General features: G+C 42.3%; 1 protein-coding gene across 1 annotated transcript in view; it reads right to left on the bottom strand.

The window, feature by feature from the left end:
* The window catches only part of KMT2D (lysine methyltransferase 2D), a 3,358,270-nt gene that overhangs the window by 177,137 nt on the left and 3,165,124 nt on the right, over nucleotides 1-16,009 (bottom strand). Inside the window, exon 48 of the mRNA XM_044082193.1 lies at nucleotides 2,902-3,038. Coding sequence (XP_043938128.1) covers nucleotides 2,902-3,038 — 137 coding nt within the window. The remainder of the gene's footprint in view (nucleotides 1-2,901; nucleotides 3,039-16,009) is intronic.

Below are 16,009 nucleotides of genomic sequence, written 5' to 3'. Positions count from 1 at the left end.
TAAGGTGGGATACATTCAAACAATACACACAAGTCATGGCCATTGGAAAGCGGTACCTTACGGCCGCAATCCTTATACTGTTTAAAACCAACACTACTTTTCTTATCCGACATAATGATGTGGAGAACAACAGTATCAAGAAGAGGAAAGGCTGCCCAAAAGGGTAAGAAAGAAGGAAGGAAGGATTACCAATGATGGTAATGAAGAATTACCTCAAAGGTAAGAAAAAGGGTAATAAAGGGAAATAAACTAAAGGAAAGAGTCTTAAAGATACGATAGGGTAGGAGAATAATACAAGAAACTGTTTGAAAAACTTTAAAGTAGAAAGGATATATAAAACTTTCAAAACTTTTACACTTAGCTGAAGAGAGTGGCTTGACACTGTTGTACAGCAATGCGGCAAATGAGAACTGAGGTAACAGGGAGCAGAGCATTCTGGGTAGGAACTTGGCCCAAGAGTTTTTGGCTGACGCAAGCTTGATATATGGCCGGCTTGGTTCCGAGGACGGAACCGATAACCCATCAGTAAGGAATGAACGAAGATTAACATCAGATTGAAGGTTATCCATGCTAAGACGCATGGTACAGCCTTGTACTTAGGTTCATAGATTAGTACTAAGCTAACTGCCCTTGCGAGCCATTTTACGCCTAGCCAATTATCCCTTGAGAGAGTGAAACCCTGCACCTTGTGTTTGTAAGGCAAACACCTTAACCATTAGGCCACCCTCCCAACCCCCTTCTACTTACACTAAGTCCTGTTTGTTTTTCTTACCATTATTCCTCTCCCAGATGTAGAAAACTTGAATGCTTTCAGAAAACATTATCTTCTAGCCAAAGAAAATTGTTCTGTTTTTATTGCCCTTATCAGCTTGTCTCCATAGAAACATGAGAACCAGATACACAGCTGCTTTCAGCTGCATGCTTCATGTTGCACTGTAAACATTTATTTGCTTAAGGTAAGCTTTTCATTACATTCAATGTTTTCATTTACATTTACTTGTTTCCCATTAAAACTTATTAGATCAAGCCAAGGTCCTTAATCCAGTCACTCCCCTATGCAAAAGTTAAGAAAAAGCATATCAGTTTTACTTGTATCATGCTCATTTGTCCATGCTTTCTTCTCTTTTACACTGCAGTGCCTACATTTCTTAAAAGTGAGCAATAAGAAGGAAGAAAAAAGACACCCGTTTAGTATATCAATTACACACAAAAATAACTAAATTATTACATTATAACATGCAGTGTATGTCATGTTTTATAAAAATACTGTTAAGAACAAAAAAAAACGTATTTACAGTCACTTCTTTCATTCCTCTTTTCCTTTCTTAATCTTCTTCCAAACATTAATGCCTTAAGTAGGGCACACAGTCCCCAAGTTTAAGATTCAAAAAAGTACAATATTTCCAGGTTTTATTTCACAAATGTGAAACATGCTTTGTAATCCCACATGTATTCTCACAGCCAGGTTTGGATCACACACACGGTATGTCCTTTCAATTAACTCCTGCTGTGGAACACAAGTTGCTTGTTTTTGTTTTTATACAATTAATACAGTGTTTCTCTGGTACAGGAAAAAAACTCTGGTTTTCCTATGTACTCTGTCCTCTAATTCTACCATTTTTTGAAACATCTCTTCTTGAGCATTTATCATACTCAGGCTTTTCTTCATTTTGACCTATGATTTTTGCAGTTTTATCAGCCCATCTAAATATCTATTTAAAGCTTCTTCCATTTTTTCTAGCCTTTTGTTATCTGAGTTGATATACACCTGAGTTTCATTTATTTCAATCTGCTTTGAGCACATCAGAGACCTGACTTATTTTTTTCTCTAGATTACTGGAAGTCATGTCTTGCATTAAAGCTGGAGCTTGAACTGTTTTTTGGTTTACAGATGCAGGATTCTTCCCGGTGTTTTCACCTCACTTTTTGTGACCGATTTTCTTTCAGGTTCTCTAAATTTTGTCTTTGCTGGTATCTAGGCAGTGCACTTACTAGCCAGTAACTGAAAGGTCAAATTTACTGGTCTCTTTTCTGACTTTTTGTTTTCACACTGGGAGAGCTGAGATTAAGCTGTTACACAGTGTGCAGCCATCTCAGAAGTCTCCAGTACTAAGTGGTTCTTGCTTATCAAGACTGAGGAAAGGTTCCAGGAATTCATATGGCAGACACTGTACATGTAAGCATTTTTTGGGGGGACTTAACATATTTACAAAAATGTTATTTTGTTCTCCAACCTTTCTAATTTCTCAAATAAGAATGCAACACAGATCACAAAAAACAGACCTGTTTCTGCAAATGTTTATTTATGAAGGAAGGAGAGGATCAATTTTCATTAAACTGATCTACAAGCAAACTGTTTTCAGAAAAAGAGTCAGTCATCCAAAGTTAGCTTGAAAACTCATTACAAACTGCTCTTGCTCTCAACACATTTTTATTAGCAACCTTTTAAATTAATTACAGAATCTAGCATTTACGAGGGTGGAGAAACCTTTAACAATAGCCCACTGCGATACATGTGACTGCAGTAAGTTGTTCTTGTGATCAGACTCAAATGGATGAGTGCACTTACCGAGATAAGTACTTTCTTAACTGTTATCCTCCAGAGAGAGCTATCTGTTTTGTTATCAGTTATGATCAGTTCTGTGTAAATGCAATAGGATTCCTTTAAGACATTCCAGGACTTGCCATCTCTTTACACTGACCCAAATCAGCTGGCTGAGCAGACCTAATGATGCAACTCTGCTGAAGCCTTAAATCACATAAAGCGTGGAAAAGGGATGGGGCAGCAGCAGAAGCAAAAGAAAAGGCACACCAACTGAAATACTGTACTGCAACGGTTATACTTAATCACAGAGAATCTTCTGCTCCACATCTTCTTCCTATAATGTAAACATAACTCACCGATTCTGCAATGCGCAATACAGCATGGACAGTTAACCCAAACATTTCTTCTCCTTTTAGATAATCTGAGAACAGTCGAAGCATATCTGCCTCATTCCTAAGCTTCATTACACGTTCTACGATTTGGTTCCAAACTCCTGAAAGTAGGAAAAAAAAAAAATCAAACAATGCATATATGTTTAACCTTCCAGCTTTCACAACTAACCCCCAATGCAAGTTATGATGCAGCAACTCCTTCCCCTTCCAGTCTGACATATGTCACACAAACCGGAATGCATTAATAACAAAAATCACAAATACTAAGTCACTGAAATGAAATAAACCAACGTATACTTTGCAGAACAGTGAATCTAAAAACAGCTTAGTAATTAAAGGCCTGTTGGTCTCTATTTTCTAAAGGTCAAAGGAAAGCTTCTGCATCAGTTTGGTGGACAACGGAGCTGGCATTCTTGGTCCCGATGAACGGTGCAAAACATTATTTTGACTCTGGGGTCCTAATCCACCTCCCAGCTGCTTTACTGCCAACTCTCCTCCCAAGAACAGACTTGTACAACCCCATTTGTTCCCCTGGAGCAAGCCTGCAGGGAGCAGTGCTGTCTTCCGCATAGGGATTGCACTTTTTTGCCTTATGCCCTACAATTTTCCCCATGCTTGCCCCATGATGCCCCCTGGGTTTGGGTGAACAACACATTGTGTGTGACTGTCACTACCAGAAGTGAGTGGCATGATTGTAGATGCCTTTCCTCCCCTAACTTGTCAAGTCAAACTACTCCACTTTCTCTTGTTTCCAATGAGGGCCACAAAAGAAGTACATGTTTCTCAGGCATGCACTCCTCAACTCCTATAATGAGAAAAGCACTCAGCCACTCTAGTCCCCCCCCCCCCCAATCAGTTCATCCAGCACCGGTATCGCTAACTGACTGTGGGTCATCTGGGTCACAGTAAAGCCTGTATTCTTGTATACTACAAAGATGTCTGGACAAGCTATGGAATTCTGTCCAATATAATGATCGTTCAAACACAGATTCCTAGCTTAGATGGAACTTATTCTGCCAAACTACTATAAATGCTTGTAAAGAAAGAGCAGACTGGATAAAAGATCTGCTAGCTAAAAGGAGTTAGGAAATTAAACTTTCTAGGCTAGTGAACAGAGCTCAAGAGAAGAAAAGATACACTGTAGTAAAGAGAAAGAAAATGTCTGGACCTTTTTTTTTACTTTTTAACAAAGAATTTTATTTAAAAGCCTGGTCTGGAATAATACTTTATTTTGCTTGGAAGATCGATGTGTACAGGGGGTACACATTTCTGAACTATACTCTAACTCAAGGGAAAGACAAAGTGACAGACCGGTAGGTGGCATTCAGCCCAGCATACTTACAAACATGCTTTCTTTTAATGCATTTAAACACTGATAAATCTGTGCTGAGAATCTGCTTTGATGAGCATATGTGTTAGTCAACAGGAATACAAATTAGATTTCTCTACTACTCCCAACTTCCATTACATTACATTATAATGTGTTCCAAAGTTAGGCACAACTTGCATCTCTCACTACCAGTTTTTTTATATCACATCAAGACTGGTAGTTAGTGAGAGGCTAATAAAAGCCAATATTATGTGGCCAGTTATCTATAAATCTTACCAAATGTCTCTGTCATACCCCTGCTGGTTGTTAGGACAGGCTACTGCAACCCTGAATAGGAAAAGTCAGGTAATGGAGAACAAATTAATGAAAAAGGCGATTAACTGACTCAGCAGCTTAAATTAGGATATTATGGCTGGATAAAACAGAAAAACTATGTTACTGGTGACAGTCTTGTCATTATGATGCAGCAAATGAAATAAGGTTAAACAGAATTATAAGGTACCACATACCGTCAAAGTCATTATGCAAAAGTAATTCTATGGGATAACAGTATGGCCAGATGAAAAGGTCTGCAAATTTCATTTATGCTTCTTGTAGAGCTGCTAGAACTTGTAAAAAGCACACTTATCTAATGCTTAGCAGAGCTCTCCATGTGCTGATTAATGAGTTTATGCAGTCTACTCCATAAGCATTCTTGTTCCTTCCTCCTACACCGTTGCAGTCCATTATTAATGGAAAACATACACTGCCTCCAACTTGCAGGCACAATGTTTCCTGGATTATTAACAAAAATACCCTTGACAAGACAGTCCATGCTCCAACCAGAGGTTCAAACATATTGGACCTAGTACTCACTAATATGAGCACCCCCCCCCCCCCCCCAAACCATGTAATTTCCTTACTGGTGAAGTTGGATCACAAAGCTGTCTCCTTCAAAATAAAAATCAATACGGAAAACTCAACAAAACATTTTAACAGTTAGGAACTATTCTAAAGTAAACTACAACCCATTGAGAGTCTGTAAAAAAGTCAATGCCCCAATGAGCCCAGAGTTCACAACAACCCATGTAAAATTGTCACAGAAACCCTGTAAAAACCATGTAAATTGCTGCATAGAGGCTGCTGTACCTACCAGAAGCAAGACCAAAACAAACCTCAAAAACAAACCACACTGGTAGAAACCTAACCTTAACAGGTTACATAACAGGAAAAAAAGTCATGGCCAAAATCATAAAAAGCAACTCCCATAATGGCAAGAGCCCACTAATTAAACTAAACAGGAAACTAAGAGGACTAATTAAATGCAACAAGGCCAATTACAAGGTCAAGATAGCCTCTCAGGCTAAAGACAACCACAAAGCCTTCTATAACGATGTCCAAAACCTAAAATGTAACACACAGCAGCATGCTGAAGTGGTGGTAAATGGTACCACCTTCACAGAGCAGAATGACATAGCAAACCTGCTAGTTGACAAACTCAGCTCCAACTTCAACCCCCACCTCTCCCTGTACCTCCCCCTGTGAAATTCCTACTAGCATACCCTTCCAAAATAATAGCAGGGAGCAAGTCATGGTTGCACTCGCTAAGCCCAAAAACACAGCCTCAGTGGGCCCAGCCAATATCCTGGGTTGCCTCCTAAATAGCTTGAAACATGACCTTATCAGGACCACTTGAGTTACTTTTCAACTACATCCTCAAAACAGGCCAAGTACCAAATGAATGGAGTACTAAAAAGAAGTTATGTACTCACCATAATGTTCCATCTGAGTAGTTAGACTTCATTCTTCTGCACATATGGGTATTTGGATCCGATTTAGAACCGAGCCGGCAAAAACTTTTACAAGCATCAGCTCCGAGCTCCAAGCTCTTCCCCTACCTATAATACATCACTTCCTCCTGACTAACCCCAGATTGAGTTTGCTGTCACTAACTAGCAACGTAACCCACAATCCAAACAGGATAAGACCTGAATAGTGAGGGGGATGGAGGGAAGGAAGGTGCAGAAGAATAAAGTCTAACTACTCAGATGGAACTTTATGGCGAGTACATAACTTCTTTATCTGAAGTAGTTAACTTCATTCTTTCTGCACATATGGGACAGAGTCCCCAGCTACTAGTATTCCTGGGAGGCCCTTATGGAAGGATATTTCTGAGCACCGCAGAGCCAAAGGATGCTCTCCCTCTAGAGATCAAATCTAATTTATAAAGAGAGATAAATGTATGCGAATTGGCCCACGTGGCTGCCGCACAGATATCATCTAAAGGTACTTTTGACCGGAAAGCTGCAGATGTGGCCACAGATCTAGTGGAATGAGCCTTCACTAAGCCAGGAAGAGATAAGCCTTTGTCCTTGTATACTTGTGCAATACAAAGAGTGATCCACCTTGCTAAGGACACTTTCGAAACTGCATTGCCCAAACATGGTTTTGAAAACGAGACAAACGGTTGATCCGACTTTTGGTAGGGTTTAGTCCTATGAAGGTAAAAACTAAGCTGTCTATGGACGTCCAATAAATGGAGTCTATATTCGCCTTTATTTTGGAAATTTGGGAAGAAAACTGGCAAATTTATAGACTGGTTAATATTGGCTGCTGAGGACACCTTGGGAAGGAAGGAGGGTTTTGTACGCAGTGAAACCCTGTCCTTGTGAAAAATCAAATACGGGGGCACGGAGGATAAGGCCTGTAACTCTGAAACCCTTTTAGCTGAGGTGATGGCAGTCCAAGACAAGAATTTCACAGGAACTGAACCGGCAGGTTCGAAAGGCAGAAAGGTCAATGCTTGAAGGACTAAAGTCAGATCCCAGGGAGGAACTGTCTTTAACTCGAGGTTGCAAGAGAAAGGTGCCCTTTAGGAACGCTTTACACAATTTGGCAGAGGCCAGAGCAACCTTATTTTCGCCTACATGGAAATTAGAGATGGCAGCCAGTTGAACCTTGATGGTGGAAGAACTTGCACCCGATTGAAAGAGACCTGCCAAAAAATCTAAAACGACTGGAATAGAGGCTGTAAAAGGGTTCTGATTGCGTTGAGAGGCCCAAATGGAAAAACGTCTCCACTTGCTACTGTAGAGTTTCCTAGTGGAGGCTTTGAGAGATGCTACCAGAATGTTCTTAACTCATTAACCCTGCGTACCTTCTCATGGCGCCTGTGTGCTTAAACCCGAGCACGCCATGAGAAGGTATAAATTACAAGCTGTTACCCCCGAGTGCCTTCCACAAGTGAGAGAAAGTGTACTGCAGATTTGTAGATCTACGTAATGTAAAACATGCTGAAATCGTAAGTGAATGTTTAATTTAGCTTATATACTTACGATTAAGCGTGTTTTTACATTAAGTTTACATTAAAGATCTTGTATAAAATCCGCTTTAAAAGTTCTCGAGTAAGCAAATGGTGGCAGCCAATCGGATTCTTGCAATCCAAGCCACCACTTGCACAACGCCTCCACCCCATCCTAATTTCCTTTTGTTTTCCCCAGAAAAATGGAGGGTCCAGCAGCAGGTAATTCCTTTTTTTTTGCTGATATTTGGAGATTTACTTGCTGCTGGATCCCTCTATTTTATTTGTGCATGGATCGCTGTTAGATAGCCACACCGGTTTGTCAGATCGTAGGAGGAGCTAGTCGGTTTAATTATTTTTTCCTCCAGTTTGGCCCAAAAACGAACAGCTTATTTTTTTTTCAGGTAAGCTATTTAATGTCATTCCAGCTGTAGGCACTGTTCTCACAATTTTTTGTTGCCTCACGTATCTATTTCCAAAGGGATTTGCAGTCATTCTGTCTAATGTCACATGCTTGTTTTGAAGTGAAGTTGGTAGTGTCTGTGGAGTTATTTTCCTCTTATTAATAAGACTGATAGGGTTGGGCCAGGTAATGGATACACAAGTCTGTAGTTTACGTCAAAAAAAATAATAAAAACAAACGATGGCATATTTCGCTTTGCACGTTATTGTTTGAACATTTTTTTAAAGTTTGGTGCCCTCAAAGAAACGGAAGTATGTCTCTGCCGATTATCCTAACAAATGCAGCAGAAGAAACCAGTGTTATTCTTACGGTTTGCTTCCTTCAGATTGAGGCATTACTTCAGCAGATCATGAAGTTAAATTATTTTTATGGTGGAAAAACAAGCTCCGCAAACTTCAAGCTACTCATTGAGTAATGGTTTACTTGCTTGTCTAGCTCTTTTTCATCGGTCTTTATCTTTTTGGCCAGGTGAGATTGAGATTCCCGATTGTACTAGGGAACTGTTGCTTTGGTGAATATCCTTTCCAAATCTTTGTCTGGATATACTTCTCAACTGTACCTTTACTGTAAGGCATGTTTTGAGTCTTAAGCATTCCATTGCGCAGATTGTTCTGTATTGAAAGTTGTCACGCGGTTTTTTTTTGCTAAGAATGTTTTAATGTTTTTTTAAGTATGAATAAATACTACTAATATTCTGGGAACTTCCTAGTTGTAGTTATTTTGCTCATTTGTTCTGCATTGTGAGAGGTAGTGCTCTCATATTTTGGAGAAAGAAAGTTAAGACCTACGGGCTGGCCTGACTGTTACGAATATTATTAGCTATAGAGGCTTGCAAGCAGTTCCCCTAAGTGATATCAGTGAGTTTGTGAAACAAGAAAACGGGTCAAGCAATGTTTATGAAGCTTTGTGGTGAGATGTTTTGTTTTAACGCAAGCTATAACAAGGGTGTTTTTTTACTGAATAACTCGGGCATCTAAAACAGTTTGTGATAGCTGAAGTTGGCTTACCTCTAACCATACGTCTCAAGTGTCTAGAATTTCGCAAAACTTCACAAAATGTACTGATTTTTGCCTAATAATTTGGTCTTCATAGAATTTGTTGTTTTCTAGTAGATCACTGAGGATTAAAGACACTAAGTAATGACGGGCATTTGAGTTTCAGACTCGAGTGCTAATGCAAACCGTCTTGGTCTGTCAACTTTCTAAGTTTATAAAATACATATATAAATTCAGCCCCTAGTTGTTCCTTTGTCCAGGCTTCTTAAAGAGTTTGAGAGTGGTATGAAATGGTCTAACCCATTATGTTATATCTATGTGAATATTATGTTCAGGATAACCAGGATGTAACATTTTGTATGTCAGTTTTATAGGTAAATAATAGGGTATCAGGTGGCAGACTATTACAAACCTGGGTAATGGTCATACTAGAGGTGCTCAGATGAGAAGAACCCGCTTGCCAAAAGGTTGCCAAATTTTAAATGACTATAGGAAAGCACTTTACTGTACATTCTGCCTACAAGTCAAATAAGAAACCTTTCAGATGAGCCATTAAACTGAAGCACAGTCTGTTGGAGCTGGTGGTAGTATAGGTGGATGAAAAAAGCAGGGAAACTGTCCAGTGTGTGTAAATGCCACCTTGTCCAGTGTGTGTAAATGCCACCTTGGGCTCTTTTAAATGAGGCTGCTGGCGTAGTGGACTAAACTGATCAACATGTAAATAAATGACTACACTGAAAATTACATGATTCAGTGCAGTACAAGCCAGGGAGGCTCATTGCACATATTGCATTCATTAAGGTATGCTATAATTAACATGAATTAATACTTTTAAATGGATCAGCCAGATAAGTTTGACAGTTTTTTCTTGTCTTAGTGTATTTCTGATTATACTCAGTAGTTGACTGAGATAAACGTAATTATTTGCTGACTACTACCAGCATGGAGCTACCCTATATTTTGGTCATTTTTCTTGAGTTTGTCAGTCATGTGTGGAAATTTGGTGGTGGGAAGGACTCATATCTAAGTGATATAGTCTTTTACTGAATTACTCAGGTCTTACTGATGATAACGACTCTGTGTTACATAGCAGCTGCACAAGGTAATATAATGAATGCCTACTCAACAGGTTATGTGGAGCAATTAGCACCTGTGTCTGAGCATGCATAACTTTGCAGGAATGAAATCCAGGTCATTAGCACATTACCAAGAAGTGCAGTTACATTACATCACTGACTCATTATCACTTTTCAGGCCAAACTCTCAGCAGCTGTCACTGTTATTCACATATGTAGAAGTAGTTATCACACTGATGAATGCACAAGCCAGCTTTGGGTGTTTCTCCACTTTGAGTCATTGTAAGCCTCTTCCCACACCAGTTTATTTCATTTTTTACAATTTCAAAATGTTACAAATGTATGACACAAAATATGGACATAGATTTTAAATATTGTTCTTTTTAACTTAGTTACTAGAATGAATTTGTTGTTTTTACATGAGAAAGTTGCTAGAATAAGAGGATTTGTGGTAGACTGTATGAAGGATATGAATATATGTATGTTATTTAGTGCTTTGCATCAGTAATGGTTTTCTTATAAATTACTACAGTCATATGATATACTACACAATGACTCTCTTAGAGGTACACATTTATACTTTGTTCATGTTTTTGTGTGTATGTGGAAGAATATATTTTACATTGTTTACTTTAATTGTAAGGCAATGACTATCCAAACTCATATATGTTGTCTTTATTTGAGCCTATCCTGTGCTGTTGTGGTAAAATATTTCCTGTGCTTTTGAAATGTGAAGTCATTTAGTTGAGATACTGATTATAGTCTTGTTCTTTATTTATTATGAAATAGGTTTAAGACTCAGGTTATGGAAATTATGATTTTTTTTTCATATTTTGGTACATAACTTTGTAATGGAGCATCTGAATGTGCTAAGTAATACCTAATTTTGAAGACAGTATTCATTGTTCCAACATGGTAAAAGAACTGTGCATCTATTTTGTACACATATACAGATATCAAAGTTTGTATCGGACTTAGGTTATGGAAATTATTTTTTTTTCATATTTTGGTACATAACTTTGTAATGCAGCATCTAAATGTGCTAAGTAATACCTCATCTTGAAGACAGTTTTACTCCATACAACATGGTAAAAGAACTGTGTCTGGGCCCTGTACACATGTATAGATATCACAGTTTCTTTAGTCTTGTAGGGTTATGAAAATTATACATTTACAATACTTCTCATTATTATGCCCATATCTTTGCAAGGGAGCATGGTGATCACACAAAAGATGCATCATTTTAAAGCTGATATTGAGCCGCACAACTTCTACACTGATATGTAGCCACTGTCAGTTACAGGTGATGAGATATTATGCTTTGTTGATCAATTGTGAGAAATATTATATTAATCATATTTCTGTGAATATCTCCGTAAATGAGCATCACACAGTAATGGTTAAGGTAATCCAAACAAATTGAATATCATTTGTATGGGTCTACATGGTACACTTCCCAAGTTATTGTGCTTTGCTTTTCCAAAAAAGGTAAAAAATATGCACAATATAAGCATTCCTTGCCAAATATTTAATAATGACTTTGACACACACTATCAACATTTACACTGTTGGAAAGGTCAGTGTCTGCTGATCAACTTTCGTATTTACATTTTTAGTCTAGCTCTTATAGTTAAAGAGTTATGAACATTTGTTTTCTGTATGGTATTAGAAATGGATTTTCTGAAAATGAGCTCAGGCTGCACTGTTGTTCCTATGGTAGAATGAAGCAGGCAGCTTTTTCTGAGCTGCTCCAGAGTGAATGAGTTAACAGGGGATGAAAGTCCGAGAGTCCAGATGATCATGGGAACTGGAGCAGCCACGCCGTCAGCTTGAGACTGTCCAGGTTGGGCAGGGGCAAACCCGACGGATGAGCAAGTAGATCTGGGCATGGATCTAGAGTCCATGGAGGAGCCAAAAGGTGAGACCATAGGAAGGGAAACCACACTTGGCGAGGCCAGAAGGGAGCTATGAGAATGACTTTGCACTGCAACTGGCAAGCTTTCTGAAGGAACTTCGGTATCAGAGATAATGGGGGATAAGCATAAAGTAACCCGGGAGGCCAAGCATGGACTAGAGTGTCCCTTGGGACATCCCCTGGAGGGGGGATCAGAGCAAAGAAGTTGCTGCACTTCGTGTTGGAAGGAGACGCGAAGAGGTCGCAGCAAGGGTGACCCCATACGAGGAAGATTCTCGTAAGGCAGGAGGATTGCCCGGCTTAGACTGTCCGCTAAAATGTTGGAGCGTCCCGGGATATGCGTTGCTATCAGAAACCGATTGGTGGATATGGCCCACTCCCAAACTCTCATGGCCTTGAGACAAAGAGGGTAGGATCGGGTCCCTCCCTGCTTGTTGATATACAAGACTACTGCCATGTTGTCTGATTGAATGGCCACTGTCCCTGGAGGTAGGACAGGATGGAAGGCTTTCAAAGCTAAAAGCACTGCCCTCGGCTCCAGGACAGTGATGTGTAGCTTGGTCTCTAGTAGGGACCACGTGCTTGGACTGTTCTTCCCAGGAAGTGCCCCTCCACCCGAGCTGGGAGGCGTCCATGGTCACCGTGGCTTGGGCCGGCGTGGCTAGAAAGCTGCGGCCCGCAAGTATGTCTGATGACTGAAGCCACCACTGGAGTGACATTCTGCATGTCTGGTTGATTCAGATTTGGAAAGTCATCAGGAGGTCTAGCCAGGACCACTGAACTGCTAGATTCCACTGAAGGGTTCTCATATGAAAACGTGCAAGAGAGAAAGGAAATGGAGGCTGCCATCGAACCCAAAGCCCTGAGAACATCGCCTGCTGTGACTACAGAGTGCTCTGAGATAGCGGACACGTGGAGTCTGAGATTTCTTATCCTTTCTGGGGTGCGAAAGATCTTTCACTGAATAGTATCCAACCGTGCCCCGAGGAAGTCTATGATCTGAACCGGAGCCAGGTGGGACTTGAGGTTGATCGTGATGCCTAACTTATGAGCCAGACCGAGAAAGTAGTGTAGGGCCTGGCACAAGAGATGTTTGCTGGATGCAGCGAAGAGCCAGTCGTCTAGGTAGGGGAATACCTGAATGCCCTGAAGTCTCAGGTGAGCCGTTACCACTGCCATTACCTTGGTGAACACCCTGTGGGCTGTGGTGAGACCAAAGGGTAGGGGGCTCTGAACTGAAAGTAACCAGCACCTAGCCAGAAGCGCAGAAACCTCCTGGAGTGTCTGTGGACCTTGATATGACAGTAAGCGTCCTGGAGGTCTAACGAGCACATCCAGTCGCATTCTCTTAGAAATGGTAGAATGGACTGTAGTGTGACCATCCGTAAATTTTGTTTCTCTACCAACAGGTTGAAGGTAGACAGGTCCAGTATGGGCCTGAGGTTCCCCATCTTCTTTGGCACTAAAAAGAACCTGGAGTAGATGCCTAATCTGGACTGGTCGGGGGGGACCAGTTCGATGGCTCGTTTTTGTAACAGTTTCGAAATCTGTAAAGCTGCGGCCTCCCTGTGATCGGATGGAACATCTGGGAGGCGTGCTGGAGTTATGGGGGATGATATGAAAGGGATAGAATAGCCTCTGGATATGCTTAACACCCAGCGGTCTGTAATAATGGACTTCCATGCTGCTGGATGTAAGGAGAATCTTCCCCCCGACTGCCTCCAGAGTAGAGCAGTTGGGCAACCCCCTCAGGGTTGCTGTGCGGGCTTGTCGGAAAAGGGTTCCCTAGACCCGAAGTTTCTGGGACCCCCTCTGCCTCTGGGACGGCATCGGTCTTGTCCCCCTCTGCCTCTGGGGGACGAATGGTCCTGAGTGTCCCGGAAAGACTGTGATTTCCGGAACCACATCATCGTTTGCCCCTTTTGGTTCCTGGAATAGGATCTCTGGGGGTTAGAGAAGCGGATTCCAATGGCAGACAAAGTCTTTCCGTCCTTCTCACTCTGGGTGAGTGTGCTGCATACTGTCTTCCCAAAGAGGGATGATCCATCGAAAGGGGCATTAATAAAAGACGCCTTAAAGTGGTCCGCAAATTGACACAGTCTGATCCAGGCATGTCGCCTCAAGGCAATGCCTGTACCAGCAGCTCTAGTGGCTCCCTCCGTAGCATGGGAGAGGAGACGCATAGATGTATTTGTCACTGATTTCAGTGTAGTCATCTTCGCAGTAAACGACTGCTTGACCTGCTGTGACAGACTCCGGGGGCGACTCAGTTAGTTCCGTTATAAGATCATGGTGCAGTCGGGTAACATGTGCCAAGTAATTCAGCGCACGGATAGAAAAAGTCGCTGATGAGTACTTACGCTTCCCAAAACGATCCATCGACCTGGACTCCTTGTCTGGTGGGTGGATTTAGGAACTCTCCTGTGCCAGTTCCTTCTTTGTGACAGCTGCAACCACCAAAGCGTCCACAGGGGCTCCTTTGGTCCACGCCTGCCTATCTGACGGCGGGGAAAGAATTCTGTCCGGTCTTTTGGGTATAGGCTCCACGGTGTCAGGATCCTTCCATGCCCTAGTGGTGACGAGGTCCATCAAAGGGTCAAGCTGGTGGAGAAACCCAGGAAGTAGATGGGCCTGTGCCAAAGGCCTCCAGAAACACGGACTCATCCGTAGAGGGTTTGGGGGCTGACCAACCTCCTCTTTGGTGGAGGATCTCCATAATTTCTCCAAAGTAGACGCCCTTGGGAGGTGATCTGGGGGAACCCTCCCCTTCATCTAAGTCCAAGTCGGTGGTAATGGTCTCAGGGGGGTCCAAGTGCCTCCTTTTACACTTGCGTTTACGAGGTTCCTCTCCAGTGGGACTTTCTGAAGAGGACTCATAAGCCTCTGGGGGTTTCCTGAGGGAACAACCTGGGATTGCTTTGGCACGGGCTGTCCCTGAGACAGGGTGAGGGGAGCAGAATCCGAAAACAGGGAGTTCTGGGTAGGATCCAAGTAGATGAGCTGTGGTCTCAACCCCTGGGAGAGAACCCTTTCCACTCCCCCGAATGCCTATGGAGAGCCCACCTCTGTAACCAGTAAAGATGAGGCCCTCCTCGGGTTCGAAGCAGGGATCGGAGCCGAAAGCAGTGTAGTCTGGGCACCAAGGATGGGATTCGAAAGAGAATGACCTCGACCCTTGGGCCCGACTCTCTGGCAACGGCCCTTAGAGTCTCCTGGATCCGAAATCGGATTTGAGGAACTCAAGGTGACGGCTGGCGTTGAGGAAACGAGAACCGTCAGCACTGAAACCACAGCTCCAAAGGGCCTTGGATCAGAGAACCCCGAAGCGTCGGGTCGGATCAAGGAAGGAGAGATTGGGTGAAGTAGAGCTGTAGAAGGACCCTCTCCGATGGGAGAGGGACCTGGTAAGACCCCCATCTGAATTTGATTCTGGATGAACCTCATCAGCCAGTCCATGTCAAGGTCGGAGACGCTCCGAGTCGACCTTAAAGAAGAAATGACGAAGCAGGTCTTGGCTGGATCTGAGGGGAGTGCCTCGGCTCCGAGGGCTCCATCAGCTCCGGCGAGAAATGGGGAGAGAGGAGCTGAGGAGAACGGGACCTGGGGACTTTAGAAGAGGGGCTGGAGAAAGACGCCCTGTCAGGAGATCTTTTCCTGGGCCAGTCCCTCTCTTTGTGGCGCTTCTCCCTCTCTCTCTTGTCCCTACCTTTCTGGGATGAATCTGAGGCCGCAGGATGAGCGGGAGGTTGAGTCCCTGCCTGCAAGATGTCACTGGCTGGAGCGGAGACCGAGGCAGACTCTAGGGCAGAAGCTGGCAGCAGACCCCTGGCCATGAGCTTAGCCCGACGGTCTTTCAAGGACCTGGGGTTAAAACCCGCAAAAATGTTGCAGGAGGTTGACAAATGGGAGACCCCTAAACAAAGAACACACAGAGTGTGGCCATCGGCTGGTGAGAGCTTGCGACCACATTCGTGTGCATTTTTTAAAAAGAACTTTAGGCTGTTCAGCCATAA

The sequence above is a fragment of the Protopterus annectens genome, chromosome 9.part0 (assembly GCF_019279795.1).
Source record: "Protopterus annectens isolate FY-2018-M chromosome 9.part0, PAN1.0, whole genome shotgun sequence".
NCBI classification, from domain to species: domain Eukaryota; kingdom Metazoa; phylum Chordata; order Ceratodontiformes; family Protopteridae; genus Protopterus; species Protopterus annectens.
The sequence above is the reverse complement of the archived record's forward strand: the minus strand, read 5'-3'. Positions and strand labels throughout refer to the sequence as shown.